The sequence below is a fragment of the Pavona decussata genome, unplaced genomic scaffold (genome assembly GCF_977016875.1).
Source record: "Pavona decussata unplaced genomic scaffold, jaPavDecu1.1 SCAFFOLD_48, whole genome shotgun sequence".
NCBI lineage: Eukaryota > Metazoa > Cnidaria > Anthozoa > Scleractinia > Agariciidae > Pavona > Pavona decussata.
The window spans coordinates 4533807-4547174 of record NW_028145470.1 but is presented as its reverse complement, the minus strand read 5'-3'; the positions used below and the strand labels follow the sequence as shown (position 1 = coordinate 4547174).

The 13368-nt window shown below is 37.7% G+C and overlaps 1 protein-coding gene across 2 annotated transcripts in view; it reads right to left on the bottom strand.

Moving 5' to 3' along the window:
• The window catches only part of LOC146481899 (spectrin beta chain, non-erythrocytic 5-like), a 67622-nt gene that overhangs the window by 38065 nt on the left and 16189 nt on the right, over window positions 1-13368 (bottom strand). The window contains exons 17-32 of one of the 2 annotated variants that reach the window (XM_085107994.1): window positions 13006-13206; window positions 12018-12113; window positions 10508-10621; window positions 8974-9141; window positions 8752-8798; window positions 7646-7836; window positions 6781-6896; window positions 6470-6556; window positions 5492-5560; window positions 4488-4618; window positions 3215-3274; window positions 2340-2466; window positions 1824-1888; window positions 1626-1707; window positions 1005-1082; window positions 180-307 (exon numbers count right to left, since the gene is read on the bottom strand). In XM_085107994.1, the coding sequence (XP_084964120.1) occupies window positions 180-307; window positions 1005-1082; window positions 1626-1707; window positions 1824-1888; window positions 2340-2466; window positions 3215-3274; window positions 4488-4618; window positions 5492-5560; window positions 6470-6556; window positions 6781-6896; window positions 7646-7836; window positions 8752-8798; window positions 8974-9141; window positions 10508-10621; window positions 12018-12113; window positions 13006-13206 (1760 nt within the window). The remainder of the gene's footprint in view (window positions 1-179; window positions 308-1004; window positions 1083-1625; window positions 1708-1823; window positions 1889-2339; window positions 2467-3214; window positions 3275-4487; window positions 4619-5491; window positions 5561-6469; window positions 6557-6780; window positions 6897-7645; window positions 7837-8751; window positions 8799-8973; window positions 9142-10507; window positions 10622-12017; window positions 12114-13005; window positions 13207-13368) is intronic. The other variant, XM_085107995.1, reaches the window with a different exon arrangement.

Sequence of the window (13368 nt, the reverse complement as noted above, 5' to 3'; positions counted from 1 at the left end):
AACAGTGATCAGCATCAAATTTCTCCTAGTAATACCAATGCTTATTCAACCCCTCAGGTAATGAGAAATAAGGATCGCCCAAGGTAAATTTTCCTGATATTTCGATAACTTCTCCCCAGTGCTTTATAAGAAAAGTAGGGGGACAAGATAGGAGAATTTGTTCTTTGATATTACTGTACCTGTCATTATGAGTTTGAATATCCTCCCACTTTTCCTCATGTTCTTGTATCAGTTGTTTAGCACTGTTGATATCTGTTGGAGTCTCTGCTATCCTGAGTGAATCACGCATGTCAGATGCCCATGATAACTGTCAAGAGTAGAACAGCAAAATCTTTAAGTCCAAACATTTTTCCAGGGATTGACAATGTTTGGGTTTACTACATTGGCACTAAATAGTTTCTGAGGGGGATACAAAATGTAATAGCCTATGTAGCTTACAGAAAAGGAGTATTTTTTTGCCACTAAGTATTGCAGATATTTTCAAAGGCGTATCTTTTTCGTACTTCAACTGCAAACGCAGGGAGGGAAATAGCCTTGTTATGTAGTTTAGTAGTATAAATGAAATAACGCATCACTAAGATGGTATAGTTAAACTTTCTTGTTACGTTATTTTCAAAAGAAATACCGAATAACTTTTTCACAATAGTTGGAAAGATCTGAGACTTGTTCGTTGTGTTAAACCCGTGGATTACTTGTTGTTCAAGTGTCTTAGTGAAAGAGAGTGTGGTCAAGGGAGTATTTATCTCCACAGAAGCAACATTCATCATCGAATTTTTTGTCACAACAATTCTATGCATATGCTGGTATACTTCATTCAAGAACAAGTACAGACCACAACTGGTTTGATATGTAGGGTTTTAATTAAGTAACAGTAGGCTGATCAAAAAGAAACTATTCCACTTCCCAAACTACCTTCCTTTGTGAAGCACTTTGCCATCTATATAGAATCTTAGTTAATTAATGAGAACCTTGGGTAAGCAAGTTACAGACTCTAAGAAGTTTACCAAATCTCTTGAATCAGCTAGAAATCCTTGCTGGCCATAAGCTTCATCCAACACATGTTTTCTTTTGCTTGCTTTACCCTGAGAAATAAATTAAAAAAGATTGTTGTCCTCTTACGTGTCCCCCATATAATTTTAACTAATCTGAATTTTTCATAAAAATGTGTGTCCTTAGAACACCCAAACAGTTAGGAAAACGGAGATGACAAGAAAGAACTATGGTAGCTTTTCTGCATCAAATGATTCCATGACTTTGTGCGTGTATAATATATCTCATTCATTACTTAGCCATACCCAAGAAAACAAAACCAGAGATAGCCCATTTCCGAGTTGCTTTGAGCCTCATTACGAAAGTGAGACCCAGTACAAAGCTTTTTACTTGAAAATTAGTTTTGTTTGCATATGAATGAAAACTGATTTTCATAATAAAAACTATGCACAAAGCATCGCTTTCGTATTGAGGTTCAAAGCAACTTGGAAATGGTCTATTGAATGGACAGAAACTTCAAGTGTAATGAAAGATGGAGCGACATCAAACTTCCAGTTTGATAATAGATTGAGATCATACGTCAGTGATGTCAGTTCGCTGTTTACAGATTGTCATTATCATCACCATCAACAAACCTTTAATCCATTCCAGAGACCAAGAATTTCTGCTTCTTTTGCTTTTATCTGTCGAGCTTGCCGAGGATGTTGAGAAACCAGACTAGAAACCAACAAGAAAGAAAACAATCTCATCTTTCAAATAAGAAACCAAAGAAAGTTTATCTAAACAAAATCTTCGCAGGTAGAAGAGAGACAAATGTTTAAAAAACAACTTACGATTTTGCCTGCTCCTGAAGCTTCACAAGTTTTTCATCAACAGCAGCAAGATCTCTTTCAAAACCCTAAAACAAGTTTTTACATGATATATCAAATTGGTGGCAGATACAAACTTGGTACTTGATATGATGAAATTTTGCTTTATCACATAGCATGTTCATAGAGCAAGAAACAATTCTGTGCTCCTTTTTCTTTGTTGCATGGCAAGTTTATTAGACTATGAGAACTCCCCTATTTTTCTTTGGGATAGTAAACTGGGTGAACCATGTGAGCACACGAAAAAATCCCCTTCCCCCACCCCCCAAAAAGAGATGCAACACGTGAAAGGAACCGTCCCGTCTTCACGCGGGCAGTCAGCCGACAGCTGCCCGACTGTTGGCCAACTGTCGGCTGACAGTTGGCCAACGGTCGACTGACAGTAAGTGGAGGTGAGCTGTTCTTCACTTTTACCGTGTATTTTAGAGAAGTTGCTAAAATCTTGTTAATGAGTTATAGATTGTTTTTTCAAGGAGTTACCTGATGCCGCCTCTGTAAAGCTCTAACAGTCTCCAAGTCTCTCCCCAGGTCTTCATCTGATAACACAGCATCCTTCTCTTGGATCCAGGACTTCATCTCATCACAGGAGTCAAAGAAGAGCTCAACCCTGGAAAACAGAGACCAGTCAAAACAGACACAGCTTCATACTTTGAATCAAATGCCTCTTGAAGCTAATTTCATTGTGGAGGGGGGATCATTAAAGTTTGCTACTTAACACTATTGCAATCTAAGCGAAGTTGAAACTGGAATAACCTTAAATGTGATTTTGATAACTGGGCATTACTTTTCAGTAACTTTTGAGTCTGTGGAGGAAATCCTAAATTGTGACCATTCAATTGAAAGCTACTGAGCAGTACAGTCGGACCTCTATTAAGCGGCCACCCTGGGGACTTTGAAAACTGACCGCTTAATAGAGGTTGGCCGTTAAATAGAGGTATCGGATACAGCACTTAACTGACAATTGAATAATTTGGGACTTTGGAAAGTGGCCGCTTAATAGGTGGCCGCTTAATAGAGGTCCGACTGTAATTCCCTGTGATGCTGTTTATTATGCTATACAAGGTGGTTCTAACTTTTGAAATTGTGGATGAAATCCTAAAGTGTGACCATTCAAAAGAAGGCTACTGAGCAGTACTTTTCTGTGGTGTTATTTACTATCATTTATATTGAACAAGGTGGTCCAAGTGTTTTAGTCTGTGGATAGAAGCTGGGGTGTATTTCAAGTTTTTAGCCAAAAAGATGATACACAGCATGACATAACACGTTTGCACGCTATTGACCCAAAGGGTAAGCCATTCCTGCTGACATGCTGACTTAGTGAAAAATAAGCTGTGTAATACAGCTGTCATCTGTACCCGTGCTTTTCTTTGAGTTCTTCTTCCTTAGCTTGCTTCAAACGTAGGAGATTTTCCCACCTACAAAACAAAACAGTGTTTACATCAATAACTTATAATTCTATAAACTTAGCTGTACAACACGCCAACTGCAATGAAATTTCTTTCCTTTTGATGATCAATCGTCATGAGGCATAAAACAGATGGAAGATCCCGTAATGATTTATGGAGGTTGTTCCAATCTGCAAGACCTTGATATAATACGTGGTACTTGCTATAAAGTTGGATTTGCTGCAAGTATTGTAGGAATGAATGTCACTTATTCTCTTTTATTATGTTAACTTGAGGCAAGTCTATTTCCTTAGATGCTGTTCATTTTCTAATGTCACAATATTATTAATTCCTTTTCATTTTTAATATTTTTGTAATTTTTAGTCGCATAGATACTGTCGCCAAATGGAATGGGCCAGAGCCCCCACAAAGCTTTCTTTTCTTTTCCTAAGTTTCATATATTTGCAAATAATGAGGCTTGTGTCACACTTAGAGACAATAAATGAGAGAAAAAAACTGGCAATTTTTTGTTCCTGAAAACTAAACAAAGATAGACTGATGTATTTTTCAACCAGTTACCCAGGCAAAGTCGGGAAAAAATCAGAGCTCTCCCAGCAGGAGTCGAATCTATGTAATTGGAAGTTCAGAGGTTTGACCATTGTTGGGAGAGCTAGCTAGAATTTTCTTTTTCCAAGTAAGCCTGTGTCACTGACTGAAAAATACCTCTATCATTTATTCACCAGGCTAAAAACATTACGTTACATTGCTTTCAAATTGAATGTTTCTCGAATTTCAGCCTTGTCCATTAGGGAGCTTAAGCAGCGACCATGGCAACGGCAACAAAATCGTCACCTGAAAATATAACTTTATTTCATTTGCGCTACTTCGCAATTATTTCAACTTGCTCAACCTCTACAGAAACAGCGAACTATCCAGGAACCAAATTGGTAGGAGTGGCATTCAAGTTAAGAAAGAAAATGAAAAACTCAGGGTTGTGCTCACGTTCTCCAAAAAACCTAGAATTTGGTCATTTCACGATGTTGTTTTGCAGAGTACAGCAAAGAAATGTACCAAAATGTAAAACGCATGTGCAGAGCGATTGTTTTTGCAAATTAAACCTATTGTTTTGTGGCATTGCCATTGTCGTCGCTGTTGTCGTTGCTTAAGCTCCATATTGCTAGAACTATTTAAGCTTTACAGTATGTCGCAGAGTAACAATACAATCATATTAAAAGAACCTCACATGTCATTGATTTCTTTCTGCCTCCTCTTTACAGCAGCTGAGTGCCGGTAATCTGTTTTGACCAGTTGTTCTGCTAGTGTGTTGATTTCAGCAATACGACTACTGTTTGCTGTTAGCTCCATCACAAGGCCCTACCAAATGGAATGTTAGTGTTAATTAAAGGTAGAGGATTATTGCAAATTTGTTTTGCTCTGATTAGCTTGTAACATAGCAATCATTACTTAGCTTCAAGTAAGAATTTATGAGCAGATGTTCTGATTAGGCTGAGCTGCATTACTCCCAGCATTACCTTGTGAAACTCAGAAAAAGGAAACAAAAGATACACACAAGCAAATAAACAGGAGCACCTAATGGTTAATAACTTTTGGTGAGTAACTGTTCAGAAAGCTTAAATCACCTCAGAAATTTGAATTGAATAAAATTTATTGTGAGAAAACCTGTAGCATTTCTTTTGCTGTTTTGTCACCTAAAACTTAAGTAACATGGGAAAACCAATGTCTATTTTCTTTTTGAACGGACAAAAAATGTTGTTAAGGGTTTAAAGAAGCTTGTCCAGAAAGCAAACAGAAGCTTCAATGGAAATTTGGAGGGTAGGTATCTGTTCCCCAAAATTTTCTGAGACTCAAAAATTCAGCCCTGAAAGTTTCTGAACACATCAAAATTGTTTTAGCATACACATATACACCTTTTTAAAGGTTTCACCTTGGAAAACAGAAAACAATATTAATTTTTTTGAAGTACTCTCAGTAGATGCCTCTGAATAAACACACCAGGCTTGTAACAATGAATGTTGTAACTTACAAAACTCACAAACATAACAACAAAATAAGACAAATCACTGGCTTCATGCACACTGTAGCATAATTAAGCAAGACTGCAAACATGCTGCATTTGAGTTAAACAGCACAACACTGTTAATACAGAATCAGAAATTTTATTGTACAAGAAAGCACACAAGAACAGAAAACAGCTATGCTATTATAGATTAGCACACTAGACTCTACCTCAAGGGTTTTGCGGATCACATGAATATCTTTGTCTGATTCAGACACATCATTAGTGAGCTGATTGTCCTGATTAGCCAGAGCAAAATGTTAAAAAGTCAGCATGGTCAAAAGAACATTCAGCACAATGTTAACTACTAAGATTTTAAACTGGGAGAGCAACAAAGGTATCAGTATTGGGTCTTATTGGGGCCAGGCCAGGGGGAGGGGTACTACCCTATATAAGCTACCGGTATATAGGTATGAGCAGCACCAAAGGCTATGGTTTCTTAGCCATTTTGGTCTGAAATAGGGTATAGATTTTAACTGTTTTGGTCTGAAAGTCTGAAAATGGGTATGAATTTTAGAGGCCTGGTCTGAAAAGGGGTACTGGAATATTACAGATTTTGCTCTGAAATAGGGTCAGTGTTCGACACCAAGCCCTGTAGTTGTTTGAAAGCTAATCCACTATCAAAAGTTAACTAAGGTTTTCATTCCACTTGTTAAAAATGATTTTGAAAGCTAATTTTAAGCTAATGGTAAAGAAGTGTCTAAGTCAAAACTGAGGGGCAAAAATCTTTTGGATGAATCTATATTGATAAAAAATTAAACTCAAATGTGCAGTTCCAGAAAAAATCACTACCCACCCCATGGAAGGTGGTCATCAGAAATTTCATGGGGGAGGGGGGTCTTAAAAGTAAACATTTTAGGAGCAAAGTATGAAGCTAAACTGGAATTTCCTGGGGGGGGGGGTGGGGACAGAGGGTGCAAAACAAAAATCTTTAGTGGGGGGGAGTATGGATATTTTCTGGAACTGCATAAACAGAGTTCATGTCAATCCAGCATTAGCTTGAGAAAAAGCCCAATTGGGCTTTGAAAAACTAGAAACAAATGAGTTCATTTTTTCACACACCTAGATGTAACCAACAGTAATAATCTCACTCAATCTTGAGTGAAGTAGTTAATATGTATTCTCCACCATCCAATATAAAGACAAACCTTGTTTTTTATCCAAGCCTCAATGTCATCACATTCGTGACAGAAGTGAAAATACTTGATTGAGTTCTCCAGATTTTCATGACGAATCTGAAAGGAACAACACGACAAACCCAAAGCATATAAAATAAAATTCACTATAAAGACAAACCAACTTATATTACTATTATTATTTAATCATTAAAAACCATTTAAAACTATCCATATTCCAATGGATCTCCAAGTACTCTTCCAATAATTTAATATTGCTACTGTTTTAGGCCTTCATCAAAATCTTCAAAAAATTATCTTAAATTTTTTTATGAGTGTCTAACCTCTGACATCTCCACCAATCTTGAATACATATTCTGTAGTGAAACCTGGCGGGTTGCTACATTGTCACGGTCAAAATGAGCAGTGAAATGGCGTCTGACAGGACGCCGCGACTTCCCTGTGGGAATAAGCAATGTACAGTATGGATACATGTATTTTGTTAGAATGTTATGGTCAGAAGGAAGGAAAAGGGGCACAAAAGTTCTCACTGAGAGGAAGGTACACCTATCTTTATACTACTTAAGGACAGTGCCTACTATTGTTACTGTGCATACGTTCTGCGCATCTTGAGATACTCGAGTTTCCTATGGGTGGTACCCAATAATACAGCAATGTTTTTATGCAGTTTAAAACTATTCGAGGAAAGCAGAACTTAGCAAGTGCTTCTGGTATCCAAAATGAAAATTGGGGGTAACCATGCATTTTTCAGAGATAATAAAGCTTCAAATTTGGAAAAAAATGCCATTGCTTTGTATTTTACTGCTTTTTAGAATAATTGTTGCTTAATTATCTCTAAAATATGCGTGGTTCCGCCCAATTTTCTTTTTTGGATTTCCATAGCCATTGCTAAGATCTGCTTTTCACGTAAAGTCATAAACCGCACAAAAATACTTCAGTATTAGTACTGTAGGCACCGTCCTTAAACAGAGCTTGTTACAGTAAAGGGATTTAGTAATGGAGAGGCAGCTTAGAAGAAGAGAGTACAAGACCATCAAAGAGGAAATTATAAGAGGGGAAGGTAAGGGATGTCCTAGGGATGCATTTATAAATAAATTGTTTTTGTTTTTTTTAAAAAAAGGGGGAAATTACTCAAGTAGGGAAGTTTGTTGGAAGGGAAGGCAGTTGTCCCCCACATTCTTTACCTACCTTTCTTTTCTGGTGTTTTTTGTTTCACAGGTCTTTGCCTCTGAACTACAACCTTCTTCTTTACTTTGCGCTTCACCATCACTTTCTCTGGGACAACAACTTTCTGCTTGGTGGCCTTCTTCACTGTCCTGGGTTCAATCTCCTTTACATAGTTTGCGGGAACATAGCCAGCTTCCTTAGATGTCAAGCGTCTGAAGAGATAATAATGAAGTTGTAGACCAGGGTTCTTGTTAAGAGCTGGTAACTGGTTATGTTTTCCGTCTATTCATGTAAATGTTACTGGCTATCCGAAATTATTGAAAGCGCTTTCAAAACTCATTGTATTTTGAAAAAATCTTATCCTTGCTTTGGGAATATCCATTCCATAAATACTGTAAAAACATGTAGCAGCTAACATTGCATCAAAAATCTATTGCCTGTAAAGAAATCGCTTTCTGTTTGAGCATTTTCTTTCGTCAAAAACAATGCTGACTTCCAGATGCACCTGCCAATTCATTACCTCCTTTTACAAATCTTAACAAGAACCCTGTTGTAGGCTATTTCTAAAATGCCCGAAGAAATGGTGGCATTGGAAAGAGGAAATTAACTTGGATCTTGTTAACCCTTTAACCCATAATATCAAAGAACAAATTCTCCTATCTTGTCCCCATACTTTTCTCATAAAAGTACTGGGGAGAAGTTATTAAAATATCTGTCAATAAAAGTCACCTTGGGTGATCATACCCATAATTCTCATGACCTCAGGGTTGAATAAACATTGACATTACAAGGAGAAATTTGATGCTGATCACTGTTAGGGCTTAAAAGGTTAATATGTAAAACATGTAACAAAACAGCAACAAATTCTACAAACATTGCTTTGTGCATAATTTCTTCTTTACAATCATTATGATGGAATGCTTTGCTATCACCTATTATCAGTTTTTAAAATGAAGCATTCCCCAATTAATTTAAGGGACTTGGTTGATACAAATTTCTTGAAAAGGAGAGAGTGCAATTCAAAATTCTAACAAACTGAAAGACATTTAAGCAATTCAAAATAATGGAACTTAGTTGTTTTGGGTTAAAACTTCGGTCCATCGTTATTACAATCTGCAGCAACATACCTTACACTCCACCAATCCTTGTTCGTCTTAGCTATCAAGAAAAAGACCTGTGTAGTAAACAAAAGAGAAAATTGGAGTGAGCTCTACTGGTATCAACTCTTTTCAGGTTTGGCTGGTTGATATGATTCTTCATGTTCGCTGTTCTTCTTGAAAATTTACTCCCCCCCCCCCCCCCCACCACTCTATACAGGGTTTACTACAACACCCAATCACCACACCCACCTCTCCCTTGGCCATTTTGAGACCTTGTCCACTGAAGGGGTGCAAGGCTTTCACTTGTGGAACTTTGATTTCCTGTACAACATCTTTCACAACTTCTTTCTCCACAATTTCCTCCACTTCCTCATCTGTCTCAATCTCAGCTTCTTCTTCATAAACTTCAAACTTTGTCTAAAACAAAACAGCAAGAACATTAACACATCTAGTCGAGTGATTTATTCTTTAGAGAGATCAACATATTATAACATTTGATCTCATCTCTCACAAATTAAACTTGCTGAACACAAAATGCACTGAGAATGATGTATTCAGTGAGTGATACCACCAGGCATACTTGGAAAAAAATCTGAGTGCTCCTATCAGGAGTCGAACCTAAGACCTTCTGATTACTAGTTCAGATGCTCTACCGCTGAGCTACAGGCGACTCGTGGGAGCTAAGGCCATTAAACTAGGTTCATGGAACAAACATCCTGCATACTGCTAGGATTTGCATGTCAATGTGTGGCATATGCACAATGGAAACAATGTGATGGAATATGTTAAGCCTGGTGAATAAATGAAAATGATGTACTAATCAGTAAATAATATTGGCATAGTTGTGCATATATTTCAATCTCCCTAAAGCCTGCCGCACACTTGAGGAAAGAGCTGAGCAAACTGCCTTGCGAGGCGATTAGCTCAGCTGTTTTATCATGTGCGTGGTGGCATTTTCGTGAGTTTTTCGCCTTGCGAGGCCATGAGGAAAATATCTATCATGTTTGATATTTGAGATTTCGCCTTGTGAGGTGAAATTCTCACAAAAACTCAACCGCACACTTGAGGAAACAGCCGAGCTGATTGCCTTGCTTGGCCTCACGAGGCAGTTTGCTCAGCTCTTTCCTCAAGTGTGCGGCAGGCTTTAAGGAAAAACACCATCTGGAGAGTAGAAAACCTTCACTTCCACCCCCCCCCCCCCTCCCTTATTACTCAACACTGCTTTGAAAGCTGGATGATTACCCAGCCTTTTTTCAGTAGCAGACCAACAATAATAACAGGGAAGGGGTGGGGTGGGCTGAATTGTTGATGTATCAATGCAGGGTCAAATTTGTAGGTTGACAAAAAGTTTCTTAACAGTTTTATGTAAGATTGTAGTTTCCCTTGGACACTGTCTACAGTAATTTACTGCCATCAGTTCCTTCTCCCTAGTTGGGGAACAGGACAGGGCAACTAGTAGTTAGAGCACTTCCTGCTTCTGCAAACTATCAGCTTTTAAAGGGTGGTGTGATTGGCGCCACTCCAAAACCCCAACCTGCAGTACCAGGGGCTGTCTCTCACCCTCAGCTACAGGTAATCCAGCATGGTTGAACCTACTAGGGGCCTAACACCAGCAAGCATGGCTATTGGAGTTATCAAAACACTCAAACTTCACAATCATGATCAGGTGACAATTCTGGGTGAAGTTCACAGTACTTTGCTACTGGTTTTCCCAAACTCTGATGATGGGTTTCCAACTACATGTAGGTTGCGATGTTGGGGAATTTAAAAAAACATTTCTAACCTGAGCTGCCGCCTCACTGCTTTCCATTAGTTTGCTTTGTTCTCTCAAACGATTCACATCATCAGCAAATCCTTTCACCTCATCTATCACATTTGTATGTCTCTGCAGTAGAGACTGAAAGTAAAATAAAAACAAAAACATGGTTTGAACTCGTAACTTTAAAATTGTAACTTTTATACCAAAGGCTCCTTTAATAGAGCCTTCTCCAAAATGGCGGGAACGGATTTGAATGAGTTAAAATTGAACTGAATGAAAAACTGCTACCAGCACTGGAAAGAGCACCTTTAGTTTAGTAACCTTGCAAAGTTTCAGCATATTAGGTGTTATATCAGCTTAGGAAATGTAAGATGAAATTTGACAAATTTACAGATGTTTGTATGACTGGGGATATACATGTACATCATACCCCCAGTCATACAAACATCTGTAAATTTTTCTTTTTTCAACTTACATTTTCTCAGCTGATATTACACCTGATATGCTGAAACTTTGCAGGGTTACTTAAGTAAAAGTGCTCTTTCTAGTGCTGGTATACGTTTTTAATTTTAACTTATTTGAATTTTCGGCCACCATTTTGGACAAGGGTCTATTCAATAGTTTACATGCTGATTACCACTTAAATTCTTATAACAGTTTAAGTGCATGAATTATTATAAGCTTCCGAGAACAAATTGTCACATTTGAGAGAATACAAAACCTGAAGATACACATTAAGTATATTCCAATTGTTCAGGTTTTGCTTTTCCTACTACCAGTGCTCTCACAATGCTTTGCAGTGGTACACAGAAAGGGCTAACTTAAGTCTAAGGGAGCGTTAAGAAAAAATTAGCAGAGTATTGTGTGATGCTGCAAGTTGAAACAGGTCATTCAACATGTTGAATGTAGTTGAATGGAACAGAACAAGCAATTCAGAATAAACTGCCACTGTCACCAGTGCTGTGTACCATTAGCTTAAAGGGAAAGTATCACGCTATTTTTAGTAACACATTGAAAATTGGAAAGACGCTATTCGGTTGATAGCAGACAAGATATAATGAGAAAATTCCATTAAAAGGCTATCAGAATGCAAACAAACTATCCAGGAATATTTTCGCCGGTAGATGACCAAGATGAGAGGGGTTCAAATTTGAAAACGTCTGGCAGACGATTTCAAATTTCGCTGTCGCAACGCACTAAAAATCGCCGGTTGTACTATATTTTGGTTCAACCTTTCGTCTTAGAATCACTATTAATATTTCTTTAAATTAGCGATTGAGAAAATAAGTAACACAGTGTTCAAAGTTTAAATTTAGTGAATTGTGGCCAAAAATCATGATATCTCCCATCGATCTTCCATGATACTGCCCCTTTAATTATTGTCTGTAGACAGCAAAATCATCCAATAACATAAACACTTTTTTGATGGCTTCAGTGGCTTGTCAAATAATGTATGAATGTTAGTTTTACAAATTAAAGTAGCAGTTGTACCACTGTTAGTATCAGACGAGTACTCCCTGACTTATAAACTTACCATTGCACTCTGTTCATCTCTACCATAGTCCTCACTACTCACTACACACATCTTCTCTGTCATCCAAGACTCTGCACCATTTGCATCTGAATAATACTACATAATAGAATACAAGCCTTATGATGCAAATCTACAAATTAATAACTAAAAAATTATTTTAAAATAATGCAAATCATCTAGTTAATACATGTACATGTATGCATGATCTTGAAAATCAATATTGACAGCTCAACTGAAACGTGATATTGGACAGAATGGATGTAAAGGTACCTATGGCCCAGCTTTGGCCATTTTGTTAATGATAGATTATTCCCATGAATGAACATGAACAAGGCAGACCATGACCCCAAACAATAGCTATTGTGTAAGCTCTTTTTAATGGTAAATTATGTAGGTTCTTATATTATCTACTATTTCTAGTAAGACCTTGGTTGGTGGTGGGGCCAGGATTCTAGCACGTAACATCAATGATGATTCAGATGCTGATGACAATGGGTGCGTTTGTTTGGGAAAATCCAAATCCGGATTTTTGATCCAAGATCACGTGGATCATGGTGTATCAAAGGAACCAACGAATCCAATCTGGGTAAGGATTTTTTGGTTCATTTGATGCACCATGATCCGAGTGATCTTGGATCAAAAATCTGTATTCAGATTTTCTCAAAGAAATGCTCCCAATGATGACAACGACAGTGGTGATGATGATGATGATGAGGAGGAGGAGGAGGAGAAGATGATGATGATGATGATGAGAGGAAGAAGAAGAAGAAGAAGAAGAAGATGAAGATGATGATGATGATGATGATGATGATGATGATGATGATGATGATGATGATGATTGCATATTTACACAGCAAGCCCATGTCACCAAGGTATTCTTCAATGGAATGTTCTCGATGCAGTCTGGTGCCTTATGAACTGAACTAACCAACAGGCAATCAGGAAAGTCAGAACAAGAGACTCCCTGTTAGTTGCAGTCTACACTTACTTGCAGAGACTGAGCAGCATCCTTCAGTCTGTCTGATCTTGTGATCAAAAGTTCCTTTAGTTTCATCCAGTTGTTCTGCAGCTGTTTGATCTTTGCTCTGATTTCCTTAGAGGCATAGTGTCCTCTGTCAATCAGCGACTGTCCCTTGGCACACACTGTCTCACAATGGGCAAACCGGCCAGTCAATTCAGCCTCCGAAGCCTAAAAACCAAGTGCAATAATTTAAAACTTTAAGGGCCAGTTATTTAGATGAACTCTAACTTTAAATATGTGTCAAACAATCAAGAGACCTTATTATAATTAGGTCATTTTTAGTATCATATCATCTTCTAAGGGGTAAAATTAATGCAGGAGAAGCAATGA